The following is a 26,500-nucleotide window of genomic DNA, read 5'->3' on the forward strand; positions in this document are numbered from 1 at the left end:
GCGACTGGCCCCATATGTCAGTCTCATGTGTGCGCCCTGATCTGGTCGTTGTTGTTCCTGTGGGTGGCTCCGCTCGGCCCGTTGGGTAAAAGAGAGTTTTCATCCTTTGCGTGCTGCTACGCGGGCTTGCCTGCCCTTCTCTCGCTGGAGGTGGTCCCTTCTTATCCTTGGTCCCACGCGTCGGGCGGTTTGGGTTTCTTCTTAGGTATATGTAAAAGTTACAGCGCGTGGGAGAAGCGTTCTTGACCGGGTTCGTGGTTTCCTTCTGCTCTCCCCTGCCTCTCTGCCTCCTGTCTCGTCCCACTTCCCCCCGCCTGCGCCTCTTCGCCTTGCTCTCGTCCGCCATCCAGCCGCCATTGTCGCTCGTTCTCGTTGTTCATCGGTCATCAGCGGCTCGCTTGTTGTCTGCTTACCCCGTCGTCGGCTTGTTTCGGCATGGCTCCTCGCACTGCTGCTGTTGCGTTTGGTTAGGGTGGGTTTCTTGTTCAATTTGGTCGATTTCTGCTGCTCTCATCGTAGATTAATGTGTTCTGACTTGTTCTTGTGTGTTCCTTCCCCATTCTTTTATTTACAGGGATGCTGCATCTACTTGTGCGTGTTCTTCTTCCTTCTTTCTGAGGTGAGGTTCTCCCCTGCTTTACAACTGCTTGATGAAATGCGTGGCTGGGTTTTCCCCGGTTTGAGATCAATCTTTTGTTTCCCAAGCCATGGATGAGTGTTTGTCAGGTTAGATCTGTTCTGTGATGCGTCGGTTGTTTTGTTTCCTAGCCCTAGCTAGGGATTGGCTCTGTTAATTTACATGGATGAGTGCCTGCCATGTTTGATCTGAAGTGTGATGCTTTGGTTGTTGTCGTTCCTATATCAACGGATTGGCCCTATTATTTTAGGTATGTTTTGGTTGCGCTCTTGTCTTCGTCTCCGTTGTGGTTATGTCTAGGTTGGCATGGGGTCTGTTGCAGGTGATTTCTGCTTTTGTTTCTTCCTCGGTTGTCTAGGCTTTAATGCTCCTGTGCGTCTGGCCTGTGCATGTGGTTTAATGCTTGTGCCTTTCTGAATGGAGCTTGTTGCTGTAATTCTTTGTCTGCTGCTGGTAGGCATGTGTGTGCTCAGGTTGCCACTGTTCTTTGTCTGCTGCTGGTAGGCATGTGTGTGCTCAGATTGCCATTGTTCTTTGTCTTTCTTCTTCCATCCTGTTTAGTCTAGACCCTACTTTGTTTGATGGAGAGTAAAGATATTGCAAAGGGCTGCTCGTTGGGAGGCGAGCCCATAGGCTTGTGCGCATTTGCTTATGTTCGTTCGTTTTTTTGGTGTGTTGTAGGTCTTCCTCTGTGACGTTTGGCTGCGTGGTTGCCTGGTTTTCTCGCCCACCGGTTCGCCAGATTTGTGCTGTGGGTCAGCTCACGTGACGCCTCTCGCTCCGTCTTCCAGCTTGGCAAGGTTTCGCCTCCTTCCCTGGCTTTTGCTTTACTACATTCCTTTAGAATTTAGTCTTTTAATTGGTTCTAATCATGCGTGTTACGTGCGTTGTGTGGTTCTGTGCTTTTATTTACTATTGTTTATTGTTCATTGTTCCTTGTGGCTCTCTTCCTTGTTTGCTCTCGGGTGCTGTTTCTTGCTTATAATTCGGTCAGTCTTTTTCATGTCCAGGATGCCTGCTATGGTATCCTTTGTTTTGCCGATCCTAGAAACTGTCATGGCTCATTATGAACTTCCTCCTCCTAGCTATCTGTGTGAGGTCGATGGGAATGGCGATGTCCTTGCTGGGGTAGAGGTTGAGGTTCCTGGGGATGGTGTGTTTGAGATGCCACGGAGAGTTTTCTTTTGGAGTCCTGTGTGTCTGGGTTCTACAGAGGCGTATGAACGGGCTGCTCTTCAGGCAATTAGTTTTTTGCAGGGACTGTATGGATTTGTAGTTAGAGATTACAACTATGATTGTGTTGTTGTCTATAGGAATTATGGAAACGCCGCGGTCGCTGTTGCTGCATCAGCTGTTCGCTATGCAGCTTATTTGGAGTGGATTCTTGCTTGCACGCGCTCGTCCGCCGCAGACCCATCTAGAAGAGTGTTCCGTGCCCTGGCCCGGCCGCCTGCAAATCTAGCGTTGCTGTACTCAAGCCTCCTAGCATCTGTTTCCTTTATTTAGTCAGTCTGGGATGTTGTTATTGTTCCATTGTCTTGTTTAATTGATGGTAATATTGTCCTCACCGTCCTTGGGTTTGGTTCATAAATTTGAATTCTGTTGCCATGTCGATATCGTTGCCTTTTATGTTTTATAAACTGGGCTTGTCTTGTTTAATTTCCACCAACCCAGCTTCAATATTTTCTGGGTGTTTGTTTTCTTTTTTGTTGCAGCACTATGTTGTGTATTTTCTCGTGCTCTTAGTCCCTTTGCTCGTGGTATGGCTCCGCGTCGGGCTGTTCCCTCACGTTCTGTTGCTCCTTTGGGGAGGCCTCCTGCTTCGGGGCGTGCGGTTGCCCCGCGCAGGGCTGCTCGTGCTGCTGCTGCATTGCCTGCTGTCCCGGCCAGCTCTGCCATTCCCCTTGTTCGGAAGAGGAAGCGTATGTTCCATTCCGCTTGTCCACCTCTGAATTCAATTGGATGAGTTTTAGTAGCCAGCATTTGGTTCCTTAGCATTCTCTCTCTTTTTTATATCCATAGGAGATGGCTTCTTTCCTTTCCTATCTTCTGTTGAGACTGCACGGAATCGTAAGAGGTGCAAGTTCTTGTTGAAAAGACTACGCGCTCATAACAAGGGTGGTCAGTTCGTATTTCCTGTAGTTGTTCATAGCTTTCTTCCTTTTTGTTATCTGGCATGTTAGTGTCTTCTAATGGTCTGCACAGAGCATACCCTTGCGGCGCCTCTACATCCTGATTGGGTTGGGTTTTCTCCTGACGAAGTGGGCATACTTAAAGGTATGCCTGTGTGCTGTTATCAGCCATGTTGCTTTCTGCCTTCCCGGTGTCATTTGTCCTTACTAGATACGGTTCTCCTACAGCTTTTTATCCAAAAAGGTCGTACTATGGAGGTCCAGACTACCGATGCAACCGCTGCCAGGCTAGCTTTTGGTGGCGCGAGAGGGTTAAGTCACAGTCTGCTATCACCAAAAGACGAGTGGCCTACAACAACTGTTGTAAGGCTGGGAAGGTCTTCGTTAAACCCTTTGAAAAACCACCTCCGTTCTTAGCAGATCTGCTTGATTATAAAGGCCCGCCCCGCAGCTTAAAGTTTATTAAGCAAATACGCCAGTACAATTGCCTGTTTGCTTTTACATCTATGGGGGCAAAAATTGACCGATCTGTAAACGATGGTGGAGGTCCAAAGATTTTTAAAATTAATGGTCAAGTTTGTCATCGTATAGGATCGCTGCTTCCAAATGAGGGTGATTCTCCCAAATATGCAGAGTTATACATACATGACAGAGAAAATGAGGTTAGCAATAGGATCCAGGCCTTAAGTCAGCAGAATGAAACTGGCGCTGGGTTAGATAAGGAGATTGTGAAGGGTCTTATGCAGATGCTTGATGCAAATAATTCTTTGGTCAAAAAATTCCGTATGGCCAGCGAGATATTGAAAAATAATAAACCTGAGGTGATTTCAATAAGGCTTATAGCTCCTGGAGAAAATGATAGCGCACAGTTTAATTTGCCTGCAACTGATGAGCTAGCAGCTTTGGTTTATGGTGAGTTTACATTGGAGGCGCCATGTAGAGACCTGATAATACGCACTAAAGCAGATCATCTTCGTCGTATTTCCTCTTTAGATACTACTTACATGCCTTTGCAATATCCTTTGTTGTTCCCGTACGGTGAACGTGGCTTTCAGCTCGGTGTGCGCTATATTGATTCTGATAGTGATGACCCAAACAAGAGGGTTAAAATGACCATGCAAGACTTCTATTGCTTCTGCTCGCATTATAAACCAGAACAACATAATCCATATCTATGTTGTGGTCTGTTGTCATCACAGGCTGTTGTTGATTTCCGAGCCTGCATCGATGAATGCCGGCTCAATTTCATTCTTAAGTGTAACAATGATATGCGGGCTGAGAATCTTCAGGGTGTTGTCGATGCGGTAGGACAGGGTATGGTTGGTGGGTCCGAGGTTGGGAAGAAGAATATTATGCCGTCGGCTTACACTGGTGGTCGCCGGTATATGTATGAAAATTTTCAAGATGCTATTGCTGTCTCACGGGTTCATGGGTCGCCGGATGTCTTCACAACTTTCACGTGTAACCCAAAGTGGGAAGAAATCCTTGACTATGTTGATCCTGGGCAAACAGCGACGGATAGGGCTGACATTGCTGTTAGGGTGTACCACATGAAACTTGTGCAGTACCTTCATCGAATTAAAAAAGGGAATGCCTTTGGTCCTGTAGTTGCTGGTACTGCCCCTTGCAATCCTCTTTCAATTCCCTTCTCCTCCTTTTATTTACTACTTACTGGTTTTTCCGCCTTTTCCTCCTATTTTCAGTCTTGCACACTATTGAGTTTCAGAAGAGGGGGTTGCCGCATGCACACATACTTGTTTGGCAAAAGAAGGACGATGATAGTGTCGTCACACCAGCCCTTATAAATTCTTATATCTCAGCTGAGATCCCTGATCCTGTACAGGATCCTTTGGGATATGCTCTTGTTGCTGAGTTCATGATGCACGGCCCCTGTGGCGTTGATGGTCCAAAATGCCCTTGCATGAAAAAGGGCTTTTGCTCAAAAAAAATTCCAAAACCATTTCAGGATGAAACTTCCATTGATGAAAGTGGGTTCCCCTTATATAGGCGGCCTGACAATGGACGTTTCGTAATGAAGAACAATGTCAGGCTTGATAATAGACATGTGGTCCCCTATAACATGCTTATATTAAAAAAATGGCAGGCACATATTAATGTTGAATGGTGTAACAAAACATATGTTATCAAATATCTATATAAATATGTTACCAAAGGACCAGATAAGTCCAAAACCCTGTTTGAGAACCTTAGGCGTGATGGGGACCAGGATGTTGATGAGATTAAAGAGTACAGAGAGTGTCGTTATATAGTTGATTATGATTCTTTTTGGAGGGTTTACGGCTATGATATACACGGCAAAACACCGTCTGTTGAGAGATTGCCTGTCCATCTCCTGAACATGCACATCATGCGCTTTCGTACACATGCTACTCTGAGTTCGGTGATTAGTGATGCCTGGCTCCAAAAAACAATGCTAACTGAATGGTTTGTGGCGAACAGGGTTCACCCTGCTGCTAGGTCCTTAACTTACTGTGATTTCCCAACTAGGTGGTCTTGGGTAGCTGAGGACAAGAGATGGAAAACTAGGACAAGGAGCGATAGAATTGGTAGAATATACTCTGTGCATCCAGCGACCGGAGAGCTTTTCTATTTTAGAATGCTCCTTATGATTGTCAAAGGTGTGACGTGCTATGAGGATGTTAGGACTTACAATGGCATTGTATACTCAACGTTCAAAGAAGCATGTGGAGCAAGAGGGTTGCTTGGCGATGACATGGAGTGGTATACTGCTTTTGACGAAGCTGTTAAATGGGGTATGGGAAACCAATTGCGCCAGCTGTTCGTTACTATGATCCTTCACTGTGTTGTCAATGATGAAGCTGTTTTCTTTGAAAAATATGAGATTTACTTAGCTGATGATATTAGGTACAGAATTCAGAAGTCGAAGAATAATTTCACATATGTTGTTCCTCCTGTTGAGTTAAGAGACATTCTACTTGATGAATTAGCTGTTATATTTGCTAAGAATAGTGCATGCATCCTAGATCACAAACTACCCTTAAAATCTGCATACGATGATGCTTCTGTGCAAAATGACATGCTTTCTGATGCGCTAGATGTTGATGTTGTTAGTCTTTTAAAAAAGGCAGAGGTGATGTATAATAGATTGAATAGAGACCAATTGCATGCTTTCTCTGCTATAATTGATCGTGTCAAATCTAGAAAACCTGGTTTTTTCTTTGTCTCTGGATATGGTGGTACTGGAAAAACATTCCTTTGGAATGCACTTGATGCTTATCTTAGAGGTAGTAAGAGGGTGGTGCTGTCGGTTGCATCCTCAGGGGTTGCTGCCTTGCTTTTGCCTGCTGGCAGAACAGCGCATTCTAGGTTCAAAATCCCTATTGATTTGCCTGATTATGGCAATTGTGAAATTAAGAGGTCTACCATGCTCTCCACTCTAATTGAAGCGTCTGATCTTATTATATGGGATGAGGCATTGATGTCCCATCGGAAATGCTTTGAGGCCCTGGACCGGTCATTCTGTGATGTCCTGTCGGCTAACGATCCTGCCTTAGCTAAAGTTCCTTTCGGTGGCAAGATTATTGTGTTAGGTGGAGACCTTAGGCAAATATTACCAGTCATTGAGGGTGGATCTCGAGCACAGATTCTTGTTGCTGCAATCACTAACTCTCCTCTTTGGAATATTGTTGAAGTTCTACACCTAAACATTAACATGCATTTGACTGCGCACACAGATGATCCGGTGCTCCAGTCTGAAGTGGCTGACTTTGCTGAGTGGGTTCTCAGTTTAGGTGATGGCACAGCACCTGCTGTTGCCCGTGAGGGGGAATCAGATCAATCATGGATAACTATCCCTGATGAACTTTTAGTACATGCTGATGGTGATAAAATTGATGCTATTGTTCAGGCTGTATACAAAGAAATCCCTACTAGGTACTCTAATGTTGATTATCTAAAAGAAAGAGCAATCCTAACACCAACGAACGAAACTGCTGAAAAAATCAATGAGCATGTTTTGTCTTTAGTGCCTACCAGTGAGAGAGAGTACCTAAGTTGTGATACTATAGGGAATTCATCTGATGCGGTTCGCAATCAAGATGCTTTCTACCCTGTCGAATACTTGAATGGGATTAAGGTCAATAACTTTCCGTACCATAGGTTAGTACTAAAGGTAGGCGTTCCCATCATGCTCTTGAGAAATCTAAACCAATCAACAGGCTTATGTAATGGCACAAGGCTTATAATCACAAAGCTTGCTGATAAGGTTATTGAGGCGATTGTCATGACTGGTTCAAACATAGGCGACGTTGTCTTAATTCCGAGGATAGGGTTGACCTCCAAAGATCCTAAATGTCCTTTCACTTTGCATCGTCGACAGTTCCCTGTTAGAGTGTCCTATGCAATGACTATTAACAAAAGTCAAGGGCAGACTCTTTCAAATGTTGGTTTGTACTTGGATACACCCGTGTTCACGCATGGGCAGCTCTATGTCGCGGTGTCTCGTGTTACTTCAAAGAAATCACTAAAGATCTTGATCAAAGGAGAGGACGACGAGCCTGCTTCTCAGACAAGGAACATCGTGTTCCCTGAGATATTCCGTTCCATTCGCTAGGCGGTATTAGTAACACCCTGTAATATATAACCAATGAATTTGCTTAGGTATGTTTTTGTGGTTTCTATATTCTTCCTGCAATAGAACCGGGTTTTTTGCATATTTGCCGCTTCTTTTGCCCTATCTGCCATGTCCTCCAATTTCCTGCATCAAAAAAACTTTTGCGCGCGTGTGTGATGCTTCCTTTGCCTGCTTGCTCACATCGATTTGATTCCCTTCTACCTTCCAGCTGATCAAGTGAGTTCATGTGAATAGTATCTTTAGACTTGCTCTTTCTTTCTCTGTCTCTCCTTGTTTTCTCACCTCTGCTTGTATACTGCAGATGTCGGGCCAGAGGATGAGCCTTCTCTCCCATATCAATGACAGAGAGATGTTCTGGAATGCTAAGGTTCTGGTGTCCCGCATCTGGCACTACCGAGGTGGGACCAACGAAGGTGCCATTATGCATACTGACATTGTGGTGCTTGACAAAGAGGTTTGTTTTGTACTGCAAAATCTATGCTCATGTTGCTAATTCTAGCCTGTGCCCCTAAATTCTAATGTAAATGTGTAGGGAACCCACATGTATGGCCGGATCCCTACTGAGCCAGCTATCCGCCTGCAAGATGTCTTGTGGGAAGGCAGTGTTTATCTAATGAAGAGGTTCATGTGCAAACCATCAAAGCCCACTTACAGGGCTGTTGACAGCCCATTTATGATGCAGTTCACTCGCTTTACTAATGTTGATTCTGTGGTGGATGATGAAGAAGATTTCCCATACTGCACTTACAGCCTTATGTCCTTCTCGGATATCCCAATACCAGGCCCACACACTCCTCACTTTATCGGTTAGTCGTTCGATGCTGTCCTCATGTATGCCCTGCTTACTCTTGCTCTTCCATTAAATTATCTTACATTTTCTTTGCTATTTACAGATGTGATTGGCCGAATTATTGTTGTCACAGACATTGTTGTTGTACACTCACAGCATCAAGCTGGTCCTTCAGATACCAGGACTCTGGTTCTCCAGGACCAAATGTGAGCCCCTTGTTTATTTTTCCTTTGTTTTGCTTTTCTTCTGCCCTTTCCTTCTATTTACTCGCTCCTGCTGGCTTGTAGAGGAAATGAAATCAGCCTTGTTCTCTGGGGTGCTCGAGCCCATGAGTTCGAGGCAGAAGAGGTCTGTGCTGCAAGTGAATCCACAGCTGTCATTGCTATCTTTGTAGGAACACTGCCAAAAGCATACCGAGGTGATTGTTTGATCTATAACTCACTTAGCCCGTTGTTCAATCTGTCGGTTTGATGCACATTTTCCCTTGTCTGTGTGTCTCGATAGGTATTAAAGGCCTGAGTGGTAGCTCTGCATGCCGCTGGTACATTGATGAGGACCTGCCAGAGATGAATGCCTTTCGTGCTAGGTATTTCCTCTTTCTATGTGGTTGTCGGTCGTCGAGATTTATAGATCTATTCTGATTCGGTCACAATTAACCATTTTTAATCCAGCCTTGCAGAAGGGCTTCCTGCCGTCACTGCTCACATCCCAGGAGAACAAGCGATTGTTCCAGCACCTGTTCGCGAACCTCCCATTCAACTGAGTGTTCAGCAGCTGCTTGCCCTTGACCCATTTGACAACTTGGTACCTCCTCTCCTTACTTCTTCTATACCTTTCCCTTTTCTTTTTAGCATCCTCTCACTATACTTGTGTTCATCATTAAATGCCGAAGAAACAGTTTATCGTCAAGGTTACTATCACAGGCTTGGGCTCTGACAACCGCTGGTGGTTCCTCTCATGCCGGAAATGCCACAAAACAGCCTACACCTCCGGAAGGCAGTACTGTTGCTCAGACTATGGTTGTTCTTCTATCATAGCAGATCCTTCGTGAGTGCCTTTCCCTCATAGTCTATTTTGGTTTGTCTACTGGGTTGATTTTGAGTCCATTTGCCTTGCAATGTCTAGATACTGCGTGTGCACTTTCGGAAGCGATGGCGCAAATGAAGCAGAATTTATGTTCTTTTATAGGGTTGCAAAACAAGTTGTTGGCAAGCCACTCATGACTTTGATTCACCGCAAGTACCCAGGTTTTACAAGTGCGCTTGATCTTGCTCAGATAGGAGGTTCTGATGTAGGTTTGCCTGTTGAAATTTCCCGCCTTGTTACCCAGAAGTATAGGCTGGTCGTTTCTATCTCCAACAAGAGTTTTCAGCCTGCAAGCACCCAGCTGTCCTTCCAAGTTGGCAGAATTGATGAAACCTTTAAGCCTGACCTTGTACCCTTTGCATCTGCTGGTGCATCATCTGCCTCTGGAGCATCGTCTTCTGCTGAGGGCTCAGACATGACAGTGCCCATTCCCACCTCTTTCTCTATAGGATCGTCTACACTCGTTGTGCTACTTCTCGATGAGGTATATATGCTGCTGGTTTCCTCTCTCAAGTTCTCTTTCACCCGTTTAATGCCTATGTTGTTTCTTTGCCAGATGAACACTCCTATATCTGCATTCAAAGGAAAAGGACATGCTATTGTGCCTAAAACACCCAGGTATCAATCCTCCGTTTCCTAGCATACATTCTAAAAATACTTCTTCTTTGCCTACGACTGATGTTTTTCCTTTTTTGCAGCCGGTCCCCATGCCCAAAAAGTGCTCCCCGCAAGCTTTTTATTGGTCCCCCTAAGTCTAAGGGCACTGAACTACCTGCCTCCGTTAGCAACGTTACTGCCCAGGCTGGAAAGGTTGTCGCAGTTACCCAAACTGAAGAGATTGCCGCCGCTGGAAATGTTGTTCAGCCTACACCCATGCCAACTGTTAGTGCCTGTACTTAATATGCAAACATCATTCTTATTCTGCACAAATTATGCTTGATGTGCAATAATCTGTGTTGGCACCAATCTGTACAGGTTGGACAGGAGACTGAAACCACAACTGCTGAGGATCCAAAGATCATCGTTCCTGACCCCTCTAAGGCCAAGAGGTAAAGGCTCATGAACTGTTACATTCAGCTACTTCCGCGCCTATGACAAAGACATCGACTTTACTCCTGTCTTGCTCTGCCTTTTATGAAACAAACTAGGTTGTGATATTAGATTATGGAATATCTCCTGGTTTAGTATATGCGCATGGTCTGTGCTCTTTCTAATATAGTTCTAGGGTCCAGTTACCATTGTATTTGATGCTTTGTCATATCTCTTAAGAAGCTGGTACATACTATTTTGTTGCCAGTTTGCTCCCTTTTCTGTGGCTCATTGGTATATGCAGATTAGTTATCTGGGCACAACAAATATTATCAACTTTTCACTGTTTTGTTGTTCATTGATTCACTGTAAGCTAGACGCCTATACAGTTATACTAGGCTGTGATTTAGTAATCCAGTGGGTCTTTTGTTCTTTTAGATGAAAACCACCTCTCTATATGCATCTTGACTATATTTTCTTCTTCGCTGATGCATGCGATGCTATTTGATCAGGCATTTCTTTGTACACCTGCTATTTCCACATTCATGAGAGGCTCAATAAAACATCCTTTTAGCTCCAGCATTTTATATATGTTCTCAGTTATTTTTCCTTGCACGTCCATGCAAGATAATTAGCCATAAAGCTGGTTTTCTGCTTATTTATGTTCTCCAATTCACGTGTCTAATCTTTAAATCCATGTTGTTTCTACGACATTCTATGGGTCTAGACTTTCTTGCGAAGACAAGATTATTAATATTTCTTTTATTTTTGCCAATTGATCAAATTCAGGACAAACAACCCTAGCAAGGGTGCTGGCGTCCCAAAGAAACCGAAGCAGTAGTTCTTTCATGGAGTGGTCGTTCCATGCTGTAATCTAAATATGTACATACGGTAAGACTAACATCTCTTCAATTCCATCTATTCTACATCCATGATGCATGGTATGTCGCAATATGATAATAACTGTGATTCCTCTTCTTTCTCAGGGTTTCTTCTATGTTCTGCTTGCTTATCAAGTAAAGTCTACGATGGACGGATGTCGTGCTGAACAGACCTTCTCAACTGTACTGCATCACAGCAGCGGTTTGGCCATCGGGTTTGAAGATCGTCGACTCAGTGCGCTTTTGGGCATGCACTGGATTTACTTTTGTGCGGCTTTATAAGACAGGGCTTTGACACCTGTAGAATTGTGTCAAACCACTGTCATGGCAACTCCTTTATTTACGTCCTCGAACAAAGCATCATGCGTTGTAAATATCGCCGTTAGCTCTTCCTGTCTGAACTCCTTGTGACAACTATCCACTGTAAATACCGCTGGATCATGCTGCTTGCTCTAAGTCCTCTTGTTGTTCTTATGTTGTGTGCTTCTTCTTATGTCTTATATTTACTGCTACCCTTGCTAACATAATGGCCCTTGTCCTTCGCTGATTTATCTGCCGAGCTAAACATCATGTTCATTCTTGTTGGTTAACTGTTCCAGATGACCACTCAAGATGTTCTTTGTGTATGTTTGAATATCGATAAGAACTCGCCACCTAATCAGGATTATGAATCACCAGTTAAACTTATTGTTTCAATATCATTCATTCTTTGGCTTTCTCCTGATGCTGTATGGTTGATTTCCGCAAAGGGATCCTACGAATTTAGTTTCCTATCATCCTAAGCCTTTAGTTGTGTCTATGAGTCGTCTGTGAGCCGCCTTCCGCTGTTGTGTGCTTTATATCTGGGATATTTGCTGCTGGACAAAGCATATTATGTGCTTTCTGTTTTCATTTTTATTTTTTACTGGTTTTTCAGTATTTGCATACAGGGGAACTAATAATTCATTCACCAGCTCTAGACTTTTCCCATGTATGAAACATTGGGAAAGAAGGTTTTATACCAACTCGCTAATTTATGCGGCTCTTTGCTTCCCATTATCTGCTCAATGGTCTTACGACAAAATAAATCTTAGATTTCTAATCAAGGCCCTGGTTTATAGTCAAAGTTGAATTCTGCCCTTCAAATAGCAACAGCTGCCAAAATATTATATGTACTTTATTTTAAATTCCAAATTGCCATTGTGCGTTCAAAATTTGTTTACACATAAAAAACTATTTTTTATTTGATCGCAGGTTGAAAAATTATTGGCAACTTGAAAACTTTTTCATTATTCTCGGGAAGTACTCTCTTTGCGAAAGGTTAACAATTAAAAGTTTTCCCTGTTCCAAAATGGTTCGTAAATTAAGAAATTTTGCTTCTTCTTATAAGTGTTCAAAATTCAATAGTTGTTCATTGCTGTGAATAGTTGCCCGTAATTTTTAAAAATGACCCTGCTTTCCCATCGTTTGTTCGCAAATTCAACAAATGTTCGTGCTTTCCTATTTTCTAAATTTCCTTCCTTTCTACCATAAAATGATCGTCATTTCAGAAAAATGTTTCTGTTTTTCAATGTGCTGCATATAGGCATGCCCAGCACTTCCTGCCTGCTAAAGTTATCTCTTATTATTTTTTTCCTTCTTACTTTATTTTTTTGTGTTCTGTGCTCGTCTATATTCCACGGAGAGTTAGTTCATCTTCTGACGGTCCTCCTATTCAAATCCCAATGTTCGCCCATTTGACCATTCTTATAATGACTTTCTAAAATTTTAAAATTATTAATATTGTACTCAGAAATTATCTGTATCTGCCCGAAGAAAAACACATTTTGCCTATCCACAAAAAATCGTACACACCTGTTTTTTCATAGTGGCATCATTGATCTATAAAATCAAAATCGAATGACAGTGTTCATATATACTACTCCTGTGAAATGTTCTGCATTTTGTAATTTCGAATGCCTACTAAAAGGAAAATGCATTCCGCCTATGTTTTCCCGGCCTGCCTTTTTCTGCTTCTTCTCCTTGCTGAGTCCCTTGTTTGAGAGTGCCCCTTTTCTCCTATGGCCCATCGGCCTTTTTCCAGGGCCGACCCGCCGGCCCTCTCTCTTAGCTGGTCACACGCACCAAACCCTATCTTCTCTTCCTTGGATTCGTCTGCTCACCCCATCCCCCTGCCCCCTCTCCCCGTCCACCTTACCTCCTTCTGCTCTCTCTCCTTATCTGCTTACAACTGCTTTACGTTGGATGCTTGTCCAAACGCACCAGATCCCTGGATAGCCACATCCTCTAACGAGTCTCCGCAGTGCTCTACTATTTGCCAGGTGCGCCTCCTCCTCTCCAGATCCATTACTCTAACATCGTTGTTGCCAACGGCATGTGTTCATGCTGCGCAAATCTACCTCCCTCTCTTTTGTTTTTTTGCCTTTGACCACCCATGATTTGTACTTCTCAGGTGTGCAGTCTATTTGGGTCTTCCAAAAAAACGGCCAGGAGATCCTAGAGGCACGACCCCGGACTGAAGGTATATTCCTCTGCTTCCAGATCCACGTCCAGCTGTTTCTTTAATTCATGCGTATGAAGACATTTTCATTCCTTTCTATATAGTTTGATATATATTCCTGTGCTGTCATATATCTATGAATGATGTACTCTCATAACGGCAGCAAAATATATAATTTACTGTCCTTTATTAATTGATTCTAAAATATTCAGCTTGTTTTCTTTCTTCTAATTTAACTTCAACTTAACAAGCTACGTTGTCAGTGCCTATGCTTTACCTATACTCTTTAAAAACCTGTATTTCCTGTCCCTATGAATATTTACCCATTCATAGACTAATATCACTGATTGCCTCTGTTCATAGCCTCATGATATTATAGCATTGTTTCATGATGCACTTAGTAAAGCGCTTTTAGATCCTTACTGCATGTCGATTTTGAGACTTTGATCTTCATTATTCTTACCGCGCATTGTATTTATGCCTTATGCCAGCCACCCTGAACCTATCTTTTGAAACCATCCTCATGGAATTGGTCGAGCTACGCACGACATCTTTGGCTGAGGCAATGTTTGACAAGCTTGAGCTCCCAAGACCAGTTTACCATGTGCATATGCTTGAGCAAGGCGGATATAGGGCACAGATTGAGTTTCACCGTACCAGAGAGCGTTATGATGCTTCCGCACGCCGGACTAAATTGTTGAGCCATGCATGTGTTAGCGGAGAGGCAGCGATGGATCAGGCAGCCGATCAAGCAATTACATACATGGAAAATAATGAAAACAAGGTTCTTGCTGATTATAACTACTATCGGCTGCAACAAGAAAAACAATCTTGTGCAAGGCTTTCAGATACCTTGTCAGAGAGAACGGAAGAAGTCAACCAGCGCAACCAGACCATCATACAGATGACTAAAGAGGCGTCCAATTATCTGGAAGAAGTGCATGCTGCATCAGACAAGATCCATGGTCTTGCTGCCACTGCCTTAGACCCTGCTGCCAGCCTGTCTCTTTCCACTCTAAAACAAACTATTTTGGCGATTCAAGATTCACTTGTTGCTCTTCAAAGCACTACCGCCGCTGCACGTGCCTCCCTAGAGGAAAAGGGCATGTACTCAGAGGATGATGTGGCTCAACCAACCTACGATGGGCTTTCTGATGAAGAGACCGATGAAGATTGCCATCAAGACATGGATGATGACTACGCTCACTATGTGCGATCCCCATGAGCACTGTCTAAGCCCTACTAAGCTGATCAGCAAGTGAAGCTTTCTATATATAGCTTCATGATGACAATGCTCACTGTGTCCGATCCCCATGAGTGTCATATTGAGCCTGCTAAACTGTCTCTTTGCCATGTGAAGCTGTGTATGTATGGCTTCACCGCTAGGAAGCGTCTCTGTATCTGCTGTGTTTAGTCTCCTAGGTTGCTTAAATAAGATGCAAAGCTATCTACTCATAGCTTTGGCCTAGAAATCTTTATCCTTTCTGAACTTGACTCTGGTCATGTATAAGTATGAAGTCTGTGTTGACGTGTTAATACAATGTTATTTATCTATGCTACGCCTTTGCTTTTATCCACTGTGATTCTTCTTTTCAGTATCTTCGCTATAAACATACATTCATTTGCTTTAACCTTGCAAGGCCAAATCAATGAACATTTGCTAGCATAATATACATATAACTATTTGCCCTTTTTACTCAATTCTCCTTGTTCATTAGCAGATCAAAAACATACCTCTTCAATCTCAGATCAAAAATCTCACAATGGAAGACATGGACATTGGCATCGTCTGTGACGACGGTTCCCCAGGATCAACAACATCAAGGAAAGCAACGCCTGCGCCCAATGTAATCTTCTAATCACCAGTTGTAGTTCATTCATTGTTCTTTATAAACTTGGTTTTCAGTTTTGCTCCATCGCCGGCTTATTTGCCTTGCTTCTGTATTCTTGGAAGAGTGAATAAAAGATACATGCATAATCATGGAAATTGGTCTTCCAGAACTCATCCTGATTGTTTTGAATGAGGTGATGTTGTAGTAAACATATTTGTTTCCTGGACAATATTTTCCTCATGTGTTGCATTCTGGAAAGGGTGTCTTTGGTCAGTTTTCTGTTCTTTCATTGTTTCAATTGTGTGACTCTACACATGTATCCTCACAATTAGTGGCGCCTACAAGAATGGAAGGCCTACCTGTAACTTTTCTTATGTAGTTAAATAAAACAACTCAGGGCCTCACACTCAATCAAACTACCATTCCCAATTGAAATCCTCATTTGTCGATTCAACTATTATTTTGTCAGACAGAAATTTTACCCTTACTTTGCTTGCACAGGAGAATGACTATCTGATAGTAATTCCTTATGCCCACATATTCGCCCTGATGCTGAAAGCTCTGAAGTTACCCCCTGCAACTTACTATCACAAGATATGCCCAGGCGGAAAGAATCGTGTGACAGTTACTTTCATTTCTTCTTTGGAATTGCTCGATGATGCACTTGTTCCAAGTTCTCTGTCAGGTGCAATCTTAGATAGCTATGAAGATGCTGAAGAGAGTGCTGCTATTGAAGCTATTAGATACATGGAAAATGCATATGGCAAAGAAATGAGGGACTACCACTACACTCATGTCAAGAAGCTTGAAAATCAAGTGACACACCTGGTCAAATGGTTGGTTGCATCAAATAAAACAATCAAGAAGCTGCGCAAAACATGCTACTACGCTGTCAGGTATATGAGCTCATATTCTGCCCAAATAGAAAACACAACGACTGCTCGGCATTTGAAAGGGCGGGATAGCACCAAGGGAGTTATGAAAACAGCGCTGGCAAGCATTGAAGGACTGACGCAGAGGCTACGCTACATTGCTATGAAGTTTGAGCAGCGCCTCGCAGCAACCAGAAATAGTTTCTGGTGAGCTTTGGTCAATGTGTCCTGAACAGCATGCTTCTGTGGTTACTAAATCAGGCACCTTTTGTTTCATATCGATCAGACCAGGATCTTTCGCATTTTGGCGCACTCCAAGCAAGATATGTGTACGCTTTAGTCTTCACTTGCTGCCTCTATGCTGAAAAGTAGTGTATGATAATAGTCTACGATCTTTAAACTTTATTGTTATCTCTGTACTCAGAAGCGGGTTATCATCGCTTACTGTATATATGTGAAGGCCTCACCTTTAGATTATATTGTTCTCTCTGTAGTCAAAAGCGGGTTTTCACCGCTTATTCTATATATATATATATATGAAGAACTCCTCTCCTGCTATTGTTTCCTGAAAAGTATGACTCAAGAAATAAGCTTCCTTTTATGCATGCTTTTGCTTCAATGCTTTCATCAGAGCTTCCCTGTGATAACGTCTTCCGATCACGGTGTATGCAACAAATTAAAAGCAATTACATTCCTGTTTATTTTACAAACGATCATCAACAACAACTACATCAGCAGAAAGTCAATAGTACTTTCCTACATAACTTAGTGCATCATTTTCAATCTTATCTGCTTATTGCATATAATACATGAGCTATTCTTTTGAAGCAACAAATATATTAATACAATCTCTCACAATAATTAGCTTACACACGGCCTTTGCGCCATTGGCGCAACGGGTCATCTAGTATTAATAATACAAAAAGAGGTCCCGAGTTTCTCTCCCTACATGTTGTATTCATTATTCCTATGTCCATGTTTTTGCAGTGTGTTTATACTTGATTGAACAGTGCTATTGGCGTTTGAATCTGACCCAAGTTTCACAACAGTTGGCTAACAATTTCAGTACACTAAGTAGTTAAAAGACGGTTAATAATATTATCTGGTGAACTTAATTTGCCATTCTCATATAATCTTCAATGAAAGCATAACAAAGCACGACCAAACACGGCATGGAGGCAAAGGCGGGCCATGCACGTGACGAATAGGCTGGACAACGCGCCGTGATGGGCAAGAGTGAGGTTGACAAACTCAATGTTCTAGCTTCTAGGTTATTACAAGGGATTGGACGAAGGAAAATATGTGTCAATGGAATGAGACGGAAGAAACATAACTCGGCGAGGGATTGGTCTATACATCATAACAGATCACAGCTTCCTTGCACATCCACGCTCTGTTATGCGGGTTAATGACAACCTTGAAGCTAGAGATGACGACTTTACAGTGCTTTGATCGTACTATGTTGGTCATGTTTGCTTTGATTTTTTCGACATGGGTGTTCTGATCGAAGTTCCGAGCTTGTCAATGTTATATATGTTGGTTGTGTTTGTTTCCTTTTTTTCGATATGTTTTTACTTCTTTGCTTGATTAATATTTTCAGGTTGATTGTAGAAAAACAACAGCATTTCACAACCTACTTTAGGGAAGGGGGCAACGACTGGATGCCCTGAATAACACCAAAAGATCACCTTGCTTTTGGCAACTAAGCAAAAATTCCACATGGCATATCTAAGAGAGCGAGGGCTCGCACCATCAGAACTGCTGTAGAACACTGACAGAAAGATATTGCTTGGAGCCGCCCGAGTTTGAGATGTGCATGCATACACAATAAATTGGACAAACCTAGATAACCCCGGCTAACCATGTGACTCAGCAGTATAAAGTGACTGAAATACATATAGCACAGGCAGTATGCAGTTTTTGTTTTCAAACAATAACACGGAACCAAACTTACGCCATCGCTGCATAAATAGATTGTATATAACCCTTGCCTGCCAGTCCAAAATATATAAACTGCGCAGCATGATTTACCAACAGGAAACCCTCTTCAGCATGCTTACAAGCATTAATACACACGCATAGTATATACACCTCGGAGTAGCAATCCAGTTGATGACACAGCCAAGGTCGTCTATGTTAGGAACTACCGTCAAAACTACTTAGGATGCATGAGGCGCGCCCTCAAAATTACACATTGCTGTCAAGGAACCATCATATATTCCGTATGGGAACTGACTGAGATGATGAACTGCTGCCAGTGCTACTACAGGCATCCATGTCCATGCTGAATCGATGGCAACAGGTGCATGGAGACAATCAGAATCCATATCGCCTACAATCAGAATCAGGACACCGCTACCCAAACTCTGATTTCTCATGCAAAATTGTCAGTAACAAACTTGTTTAGTGATATAAGCATAAAACCAGTAAGATGCTGCAAACATACAGTAAATCGTCACAGCTATATGGAGCACTACACCACAAGTTAGATGACAGAGCTCCCCTGAGCAAGGTTAAGAGTATAGGCCCTTATGCTACTGCAGAAAGGCAGAATAAGGAGTAGATACCAGAAAATGGCAAAATGTAGCATTAATTTTCGATAATTATAACACTAGTCAATTATTAAGCAGAATTGCGACTCAAGGGAGAATTAAAAAGAACCGGGTAGCAAACGATAATAGGACTACATGGTAAATGATTCGACATAAAACAGTAACAAGGTGCGGGTATGTAACAAGGTGGCATGGCTCAATGTTACCAACTTCACATAATTTTTAAACAGGATGGCCGGTACCTGTATTCCTTTTCTTTCCTTCTTTTTTGAGGACGCCGGTACCTGTATTCCAGCATCAAATAGTGATTCAGAATTATCCCATGTTGAAGCAGTAATTTCCTACATTTTTTCACACAAAAAAATATAATTGAACCAAAAGGATAATATTCCTCTACTTATCTCACTGAAAACATGGTTTAACTAAGGATAAGGTTGCTCTCAGTGAAGCAAGAGCAAAGCATAGATTGATATATGGTCACACAAGGCTTTGGTTACCTCAAACCATTGCAGCCAATTTTCCTATATATATTGCCTAAACTGATAAGGAACTACTATTGACAATGATTTAATATTTTCAGAGCAATTGAAGAGAACGAAAATTATAATTATACTAGAAAAGCCTCAGTTTCAAGCAAGTTTTTGGAACTACAGGATCTGGCATTAGGACTATACAGTAGTTACAAGTTAGAACCCAAATTTAAGTCCTTCTGAATAGCTAGCGCAAAGTCAAGTCAATTATCAAAACAGCTTGCTGTAGCTGGTGACTAACTAGGGGATATAAGCACCCAAGAAAATGTGTTCTAGAACTAAATGCTTTGTAATATTTGCATTTGACAAATGTCAATGCCAGCAGCATTTGTGGTCACAACTCATACATTATTTGTGTATCAAAGGAGATCTATGTACCGCCATATCATGCAATTCAGACAGTAGATAATGAACCATAGACAGTTTTCCAACATAAATATCAATGACCAGTGTTAATTAGTGTTGCCTCTAGTTGTGCTCTTTTTGCTTAGTTATTTCCATTACGATACCTATAAATAGTGCTCCGTGGAACAAGAGCAAAGATGCACTAAAGGTTCTGCTGGACATGCTTTATGTCTAACACTCCTATGTTTAAGATATGCATAACATTCAATCTGGATCAATCTCACACTATGAACATAGGAAAAATTATCACTCCCCAGGGATTTAATCAGGGAATATGATATTCTTCAATCAACAAGAAAATATATTTTAGCTCAGAAAAGGATTTACTCAGGGAATACAATATTTGCCTGTTGCTAGTTGAGTTTCAGAATGAACCACTCTCTTTCTCAGCTCCATCAGTACTACTACAGTGCAGTTCTCCCCTCAACCAGAAACATACTCCAATCAGTAAAACTGGAAACAGAAGAAACAATGATATGCAAAATCTGGTTATATGCAAGCAATAGCATGCTCTAAATACAACAAGTCACCCTTTGCAGCCAAGCAATGAGCAGAACAGTCTAAGCCAAATCTTTGTTGCCATCAATTTATATATACTCAGGGAAATTGATACATGGAGGTCCTACAATCTGCTATTGAAGTTGAGCTACGTAGTAGGAGTATGTTTGATTAAGTTAGCCTAGCTTACATAAATAAACCTCTTTGTTGTATTTCAGTGGCTAATTAAGTTGACACAGGTTGTATTAAGATTTGTGAGCTACTCTGTATTGTAAATAAGTCGACTTTGCTAACTAAGCGACCATGCATGTCCAGAATCGATCAGACATTGTACGCTTTCCCTTTTGCTGTTGGAGCAGCAAAGCCCAAGAACGAATCAACAGAGGAAGGAAATCCCCCAAAATATCATGAAAAAATCACCGTTAATTTGCATCAGTTGACAGGTGGACAGTTGTCAGACCCAACCCAGCTGCATGCTGCGTCTTTGAGCACACCACGCTGTTTCATCATCTCTCTAACTTGGTGCACAGAGTCCCATTTTCCGGCGGCCGCAAGGGTGTTGGAGAAGGCCATGTAGGCGCCCGGTCTCCCGGCGCGGCTCAACTCAAATACCTCCCTTGACGCAACATTGGCAATGTCCACGTCGCCGTGCAGGGTGGCCGCCCCGAGGAGGGCCGCCCACACGTCAGAGTTTGGCCTCGCCGGTATCCCCCTGACGAAATCGTATGCCTGGCGCACGCTGCCGAACCTGCCCAATAGGTCCACCATGCAAGCGTAGTGTTCCATGCGTGGTTTGAGCGAGCAGTCGCGCTCCATGCTCTGGAACACCTCCTGGCCTCGGGACAGCAGTCCGGCGCGCGCGCACGCCGACAGGGCGCTCAGGAATGTGGCATGATTTGGCCTGACGCCCTGCTGCTGCCCCCGCATCTCCTCCAACAACAAGAGAGCCTCGTCTGAAAGGCCGTTCTTCCCGTACCCGTCGATCATCGAAGTCCATGTGATGACGTTCCTCTCTGCCATCCCGTCGAACACCCTCCGCCCCTCCTCAACTCGGCCGCACTTGGAGTACATGTCGAGCAGCGCACTCCCCGCCTTGATGTCAGAGATGACCTTGCTCTTGATGACCTGGCAGTGCACCTGCTCCCCGAGCTCCGGCGACGACAAGAGCGAGCACGCGCCAAGCACGCTCACGCATGTCGACACCGTCGGCCGGAACCTCGCTCGCTGCATCGCCTTGAACACCTCGAGCGAGCTCTCCGCGGTCTCCTCCGTTTTGCTGTACCCCTCCACCATTGCGTTGTACACCACGACGTCCTTCTCCTCCATCCCGTCGAATATGGCCTCGGCGTCCCTGTACAGCCCTTGGTTCATGCAGCCGACGATCAGCGCCGTCGAGCACACCATGCCCGGCTTCGGCACCATGCCGTACACCCGCCGAGCATAGCCCAGCGACGCGTTCTTCACGTAGGCATCCACCAACGCCGCGACGAGGATGTCGTCGAGCTCCGCGAGCGACCTGACGACGCGCGCGTGGACCTCCCTCGCCGCGCGGGGCAGCGCCAGCGCCGCCGACAGCTTGAGCGCCATGGAGAGCGCGAACACGTCCAGGCGGCCCGTGGAGGCCGCGAGCCGCCGCACGATCCCCAGCGCCTCCCAGGGGAGCCCCATGCGGAAGTACCCGGCGACGAGGTAGTTGTGCGCGGCGTTGGTCGGGCGGGGCATTCCGTCCAACACCGCGCGGGCGTTGCGGTGGGAGCCGCACCGCAGGTGCAGGATGAGGACCTTGACGGAGAGGTCGGCGGTGGGGCGGAGGCCGGAGGTGAGGAGCTGCGCGTGGAGGCTCTGCGACTCGGGGCGCGGCGGGGGCGCGCTGATGACGCTCTGGACCGCGGCGGCCAGGGCCGCGGCGGTGCGCAGGTAGCGGGGCACGCGTGGGGTTACAGAGCAGGAATGGCGCCGGTGGGAGTTTGTTTCTTGCATCTCGCCGCCGGCGACCCGGCAGCTCGCCGTCGGCTTCGGCTCGGGCCTTTGGGTGCGAGGACCCTTGGAGGATCCCACGAACAACTCCGGCAGCGAACGAGAGAAGCAGGCGAGTATTTTCTTCAGAGATGCCTCATTCAGGTTTCAGCAGTTCAGTCAAGTACTGAATTGTCACCCTCAAGTTTCACAAATCTCACACCCGGCCAGGGGCCCAACTTACATCAATAGATCTCAGCCGTCCGTCCCCATCATGGAACTGGTCGGCAGTGAAGACGTGACACTCCCAAAGGAGAAAATTGAAAATAGTAGGTATCTAGCACTAAAATGAGTTTAGATACATCTGTATCTAGACAAATCCAAGACAACTAATTCGGAACGGAGCCATTGTAGTATACTAGTATCCCGCCATTGTCTGTAATCCAACTAGGGCCGCTCGAGCTTCAGCCTCCTCAGCGTTGTGGCAGCGTGGGAGCCTTGTGCACACAGACAGGAAGACAAAGCCACGATAGTCTCGACCGCCGCACTTTCCCCAGTTTCCTCAAGGAAAGCAGCGTCAGTGTTGATTTTGGCCACTTCTCGCGGCGGCGGCATCCATTTGGCCGCAGGTAATTCAGTACTACGGCTTTCTGAACTCCCTTCTTTCATTTTTTTTCCTTGCCCTCAGTTGCATCCCTTGCCTCTGCTGCAGTTCTTAGTTCCTTATCGTACTTTATCAGGAACTGCACGGAACTGCTAATTGTCTCCCTTCCGTTGTTTCGCAGGCTATCTTCTCTAAGGTACCAACTCCTCCAAAGAAGCATCTGGATTTTGGCACGATCGACCTTCTTCACTTTCTGTATCCAGCAAAGTCTGAAGCCAATCCTCCCCAGTGTATGCAAAGTTCTTTTCAGCAGGTAAATTCCACACTTCCCTCATAGCACACCTGAGAGCTCTACTTTTTGTGCACATGACCACTGCATGGTGTTCGTCCTCAATACTGTTACCACAAATGCAGCAAGTGGCATCCAGTTCAATGGTTCTTTTCCACTTGTTTTTCTTTGTAGCTAGAGTATTTGTGGCCACTCGCCAACCAAATATTCGCACTTTTCCAGCAACTTTCAGTTTCCAGATGAGATCCCAGCTGCTTCTATCATTTGGCTCTCTGGTGGAACTCGACGGGTTTTGGGCCAGCTGAGGTAGGCTTGTTGCGGCTAACTTTATTCCGCCAGCAACTAATGAGAGTAAAAAAAATCTCCCTGGGGTCAGCAACTGCTACCCTACGAATCTCTTCTACGTGCACTCGGTACTGAGACTGATCCTCCGAATGCATCTTCAGCATCGACACGGCTTCTGCACTATCCATCTCCACTATGATGAGCAGCATTTCCTTTCTTGACCATGCGGTGTGCTAGAATAACTTTAGGGAGATGGAGACTTGCTGCCAAATCCACTGGATCAGGTAGCTCGGTGAACACCAACGACTAATTGGCGATGAAGGGCTTGAGCTGCGAGACATGGGAGACCGTATGGATCAAGCTTGTCAGAGGAAGATCGAGCATGTACGCCGCCTTGTCGATGCGTTCGGTGTTTTTGAACAGTCCAAAGTACTTGAGGGTGAACTTGACGTAGGGATGATTCACCAACGAACATTGTGCATAGGGTTGGAGCTTGAGGAGGACGCCCTCGTCGACGGAAAATTCGCGGTCCTTGCGACGCTTGTCCACATGTGCCTTCATACGCTCATGTGCGTGCTAGAGGTGCTCCCACAACACGGTGAGGAAGTCTTGCGATCTGCCGCCAGCTCGGCGAGGGATGCTGGCAGATCGTCGACCATCATTGACACGGTGGCATAGTTGGGGTCGACGTCTTAGAGGCATACACCCTAATGGGGTATGATACGATGAATTATAGCAGAACTCTTTGATAACCCAAGAGTGTAGGGGGACGCAACAATCTACAATGTTAAGTATAAACTCAAATTTATTAATTCAACACTGGGAGGTCAAAGAATATTTGTAAGTTTTAGTTGTTTATAGTCGTCAATTCAATTGAATACTTTGCTTGGAGAATTTATCAGTAGCAATGAGAACATGATGAATATACTGTTGTATGTAGTAGCTAGCATAGTAGCAGAAATACCTGGCAGTTGCCAAGTATAAATAAATTAACTTAAAGAGGGCAGGTAGTAACATTAAACATAGGCATAGAGATGGATAGATGTTGCTGGATGACACTAACTTATATTTTGGTTCCAGTTTTCTCGGTATGCAAAGTGTCCACCTCAATGTCGCACTAAGCAATGCATTTAAAGTCTTCTCTTCCATTAAACCATGCAAAATCTGCCACATAAGAGTCATGCATTTAACTTATAAATTACGATTATTTTTGCATTACTCTATGCACGTAACAATGCCACATCATATATTCATGTTAGTCATCCTTCACATTTTTGTTCGAAATGATATTTTTAACTGTAATTCAAAAGTTTTTGTTCTATTTTTAGAGATTTTCTTTTATTGATTTTTAAGCTTATACTTTCTTTTCATTAGATTTAATTATTTTTGTCAACTACTTACGCATTTTTTAACAAAATTACCGCAGCAATGCGGAGAGAGAGTCATCCTCACTACTCTATTTCAGAGTTACATTAAATCCAAGCCATCTTCTGCTGCAAAACATTTCTTATTTTTATTTTCTTACTCTTTTTCTCCTTACCGTGTGCCCCTCTCTTTCAAATTGTGTATTACACTACCATCCTGCTGCAACGTGCGGGGTATTGTCTAGTTACTCCTATAAAGTATGATGAAGTACCCGCCTCCTGGGGCATCGGCGCTCGCGAGTTACCTCCCCGTCGTCTGATGCCTCACTGTAGCACACTCGGTCGTCTGATCTTCACGGACGTTACGCACCCACCCGATTCCCGCAAGGGTCCATGAAGCATGGGTCGCGGGCGCACTCGAGGCACCTTTCTACGATTGTTTTCGTTCCGTCTATGTGTGTCATCTCGTGCGCTGCTCTACATGCATCGGGTGAGGCCGGGTCGGCATGTCAGCATCATTCCTTCGTTCTGACTACTTTGTTCACGCGATCCGAGTACGTGGCGTGCGCCCAGGTAGGGGTGTGAGCACCGGTTTCCTCTGTTGGGTGACAACAGTGATGAGTGTTATTTTTACACCCCTCTAACCTGAGTTTAAACTGAGATATTTCATAAAAACCAAGATATGGCTTTGATATTGCAACTAATGACTAATGAATACAAAGGATTCCAAATATCCGATCTTTATTTTATTTCCAAGGGAAATGGACTATTTATGGACGAAATCAGGCCAATACATATGGAAAAGAGTAAAGTGGAGATAGAGGAGATCAAGTGAGAGGCGCACTAAAGGAAACTAAGCAAAAGACAACATTCCATATGACCAATCCCGCTCATACAGATAGTCGTATGGTGTGCCAACTGATGCGTCTGATCCACCTGAACAACCTTTATAAAAGGCCTGACGCCAAACGAGCAATAGAACAAGTCGCCACATCGTCATCTTCATAGCAGTCATCTCCATCAACCTTAGCAACCACCTTCATCACCATCATAGTTCTCAGTCATCTAGTCATACTTTGTAATCACGCATCACATCCAGCATCCATTGTAAGATATATTATCAAGCAATCGGTCTTTCATGATGTGTTATTCAATGAGTTCTTCGTGTGATTTGATCTCGACGTGTGAGTAGTTTGGTAATATCATGGGTTGAGGCAAGGCCTTGCAACCCGATGTATTTGTTGAAGTGGTCGATGAAAGTACTTTGAATTAGCATCCCGTATGTGTAGCATAAAATGGTTTCGTGGGCTGTAAGGGGGGCATCCTAGCCTTATTTTGGGCCATGCGCACCAACCCCGTAAGGCCCATCCGCCTAGGGGAAGGAAAACCCTAAGGGGAAGGGCCCTCCACTTGGCTTGGAGGGCACTCCTCCCCTTTGGCCGCGTCCCCTCCTTGGAGGAGGGGCAAGGGTTGCGCCCCCAGCCCTCCAACACCCCTATATATAATGGGGAGGAGGGGCAAAGGCTGGACACAACATTTCCCACGCCCCGTGGCCCTCTCTCTCTCTCTCTCTCTCTCTCTCTCTCTCTCTCTCTCTCTCTCTCTCTCTCTCTCTCTCTCTCTCTCGTTCTTCCTCGTTCGTAGTTCCAGAGGCGCTTGGCGAA

At 44.3% G+C, this 26,500-nt stretch overlaps 3 protein-coding genes across 8 annotated transcripts; 2 read left to right on the forward strand and 1 right to left on the reverse strand.

Annotated features, from left to right (window-relative positions):
* Nucleotides 1-235: 235 nt before the first annotated feature.
* Nucleotides 236-11,644, forward strand: LOC119319404. 2 transcript variants are annotated; one of them, XM_037593888.1, is made up of 20 exons: nt 236-472; nt 575-619; nt 1,319-1,437; nt 2,353-2,559; nt 2,660-2,758; nt 2,843-2,914; nt 2,998-3,146; nt 7,686-7,838; nt 7,917-8,190; nt 8,278-8,380; nt 8,462-8,592; nt 8,679-8,760; nt 8,846-8,978; nt 9,067-9,221; nt 9,300-9,744; nt 9,817-9,878; nt 9,959-10,142; nt 10,236-10,309; nt 11,079-11,180; nt 11,276-11,644. In XM_037593888.1, exons 4-19 carry the CDS (start codon nt 2,400-2,402, stop codon nt 11,128-11,130), a joined length of 2,328 nt encoding a protein of 775 aa, XP_037449785.1. In that variant the 5' UTR covers nt 236-472; nt 575-619; nt 1,319-1,437; nt 2,353-2,399; the 3' UTR covers nt 11,131-11,180; nt 11,276-11,644. The 2 variants fall into 2 exon arrangements, with proteins under 2 accessions (XP_037449785.1, XP_037449786.1); XM_037593889.1 differs by lacking the exons at nt 2,353-2,559; nt 2,660-2,758; nt 2,843-2,914; nt 2,998-3,146 and having other exon boundaries at nt 240-472.
* A 1,677-nt stretch (nt 11,645-13,321) lies between these two features.
* LOC119314334 lies at nt 13,322-16,750 on the forward strand. Of its 4 annotated transcripts, none has more exons than XM_037589069.1 (4): nt 13,322-13,470; nt 13,602-13,670; nt 14,141-15,496; nt 15,983-16,750. In XM_037589069.1, exons 3-4 carry the CDS (start codon nt 15,413-15,415, stop codon nt 16,562-16,564), a joined length of 666 nt encoding a protein of 221 aa, XP_037444966.1. In that variant the 5' UTR covers nt 13,322-13,470; nt 13,602-13,670; nt 14,141-15,412; the 3' UTR covers nt 16,565-16,750. The 4 variants fall into 4 exon arrangements, with proteins under 4 accessions (XP_037444966.1, XP_037444967.1, XP_037444965.1 ...); XM_037589070.1 differs by having other exon boundaries at nt 15,371-15,496; XM_037589068.1 differs by lacking the exon at nt 15,983-16,750 and having other exon boundaries at nt 14,141-15,203.
* A 1,625-nt stretch (nt 16,751-18,375) lies between these two features.
* LOC119314903 (pentatricopeptide repeat-containing protein At1g28690, mitochondrial-like) lies at nt 18,376-22,460 on the reverse strand. Of its 2 annotated transcripts, XR_005152499.1 has the most exons (3): nt 20,759-22,460; nt 19,148-19,189; nt 18,376-18,719 (listed from the first exon to the last, which is right to left on the reverse strand). XR_005152499.1 is itself a non-coding variant. In XM_037589589.1 (2 exons), the coding sequence occupies exon 1, from the start codon at nt 22,316-22,318 to the stop codon at nt 20,771-20,773; it is 1,548 nt and encodes a 515-aa protein (XP_037445486.1). In that variant the 5' UTR covers nt 22,319-22,460; the 3' UTR covers nt 18,376-19,189; nt 20,759-20,770. The 2 variants fall into 2 exon arrangements, 1 of the variants encoding a protein (XP_037445486.1); XM_037589589.1 differs by having other exon boundaries at nt 18,376-19,189.
* Between the last annotated feature and the right edge of the window lie 4,040 nt (nt 22,461-26,500).

This window comes from Triticum dicoccoides, chromosome 6A (assembly GCF_002162155.2).
Source record: "Triticum dicoccoides isolate Atlit2015 ecotype Zavitan chromosome 6A, WEW_v2.0, whole genome shotgun sequence".
Lineage (NCBI taxonomy): Eukaryota > Viridiplantae > Streptophyta > Magnoliopsida > Poales > Poaceae > Triticum > Triticum dicoccoides.

Bases quoted from the DNA above. Each gene is read 5' to 3' on its own strand.
- LOC119319404 (XM_037593888.1), top strand. From the start codon at position 2,400: ATGGCTCCGCGTCGGGCTGTTCCCTCACGTTCTGTTGCTCCTTTGGGG. The intron at 3,147-7,685 runs GTCTTCGTTAAA...TGTATACTGCAG, and splicing joins ACTGTTGTAAGGCTGGGAAG to ATGTCGGGCCAGAGGATGAG. The intron at 10,310-11,078 runs GTAAAGGCTCAT...GATCAAATTCAG, and splicing joins GACCCCTCTAAGGCCAAGAG to GACAAACAACCCTAGCAAGG.
- LOC119314334 (XM_037589067.1), top strand. From the start codon at position 13,532: ATGCTGCGCAAATCTACCTCCCTCTCTTTTGTTTTTTTGCCTTTGACC. The intron at 13,671-14,140 runs GTATATTCCTCT...GCCTTATGCCAG, and splicing joins GGCACGACCCCGGACTGAAG to CCACCCTGAACCTATCTTTT.
- LOC119314903 (XM_037589589.1), bottom strand. From the start codon at position 22,318: ATGCAAGAAACAAACTCCCACCGGCGCCATTCCTGCTCTGTAACCCCA.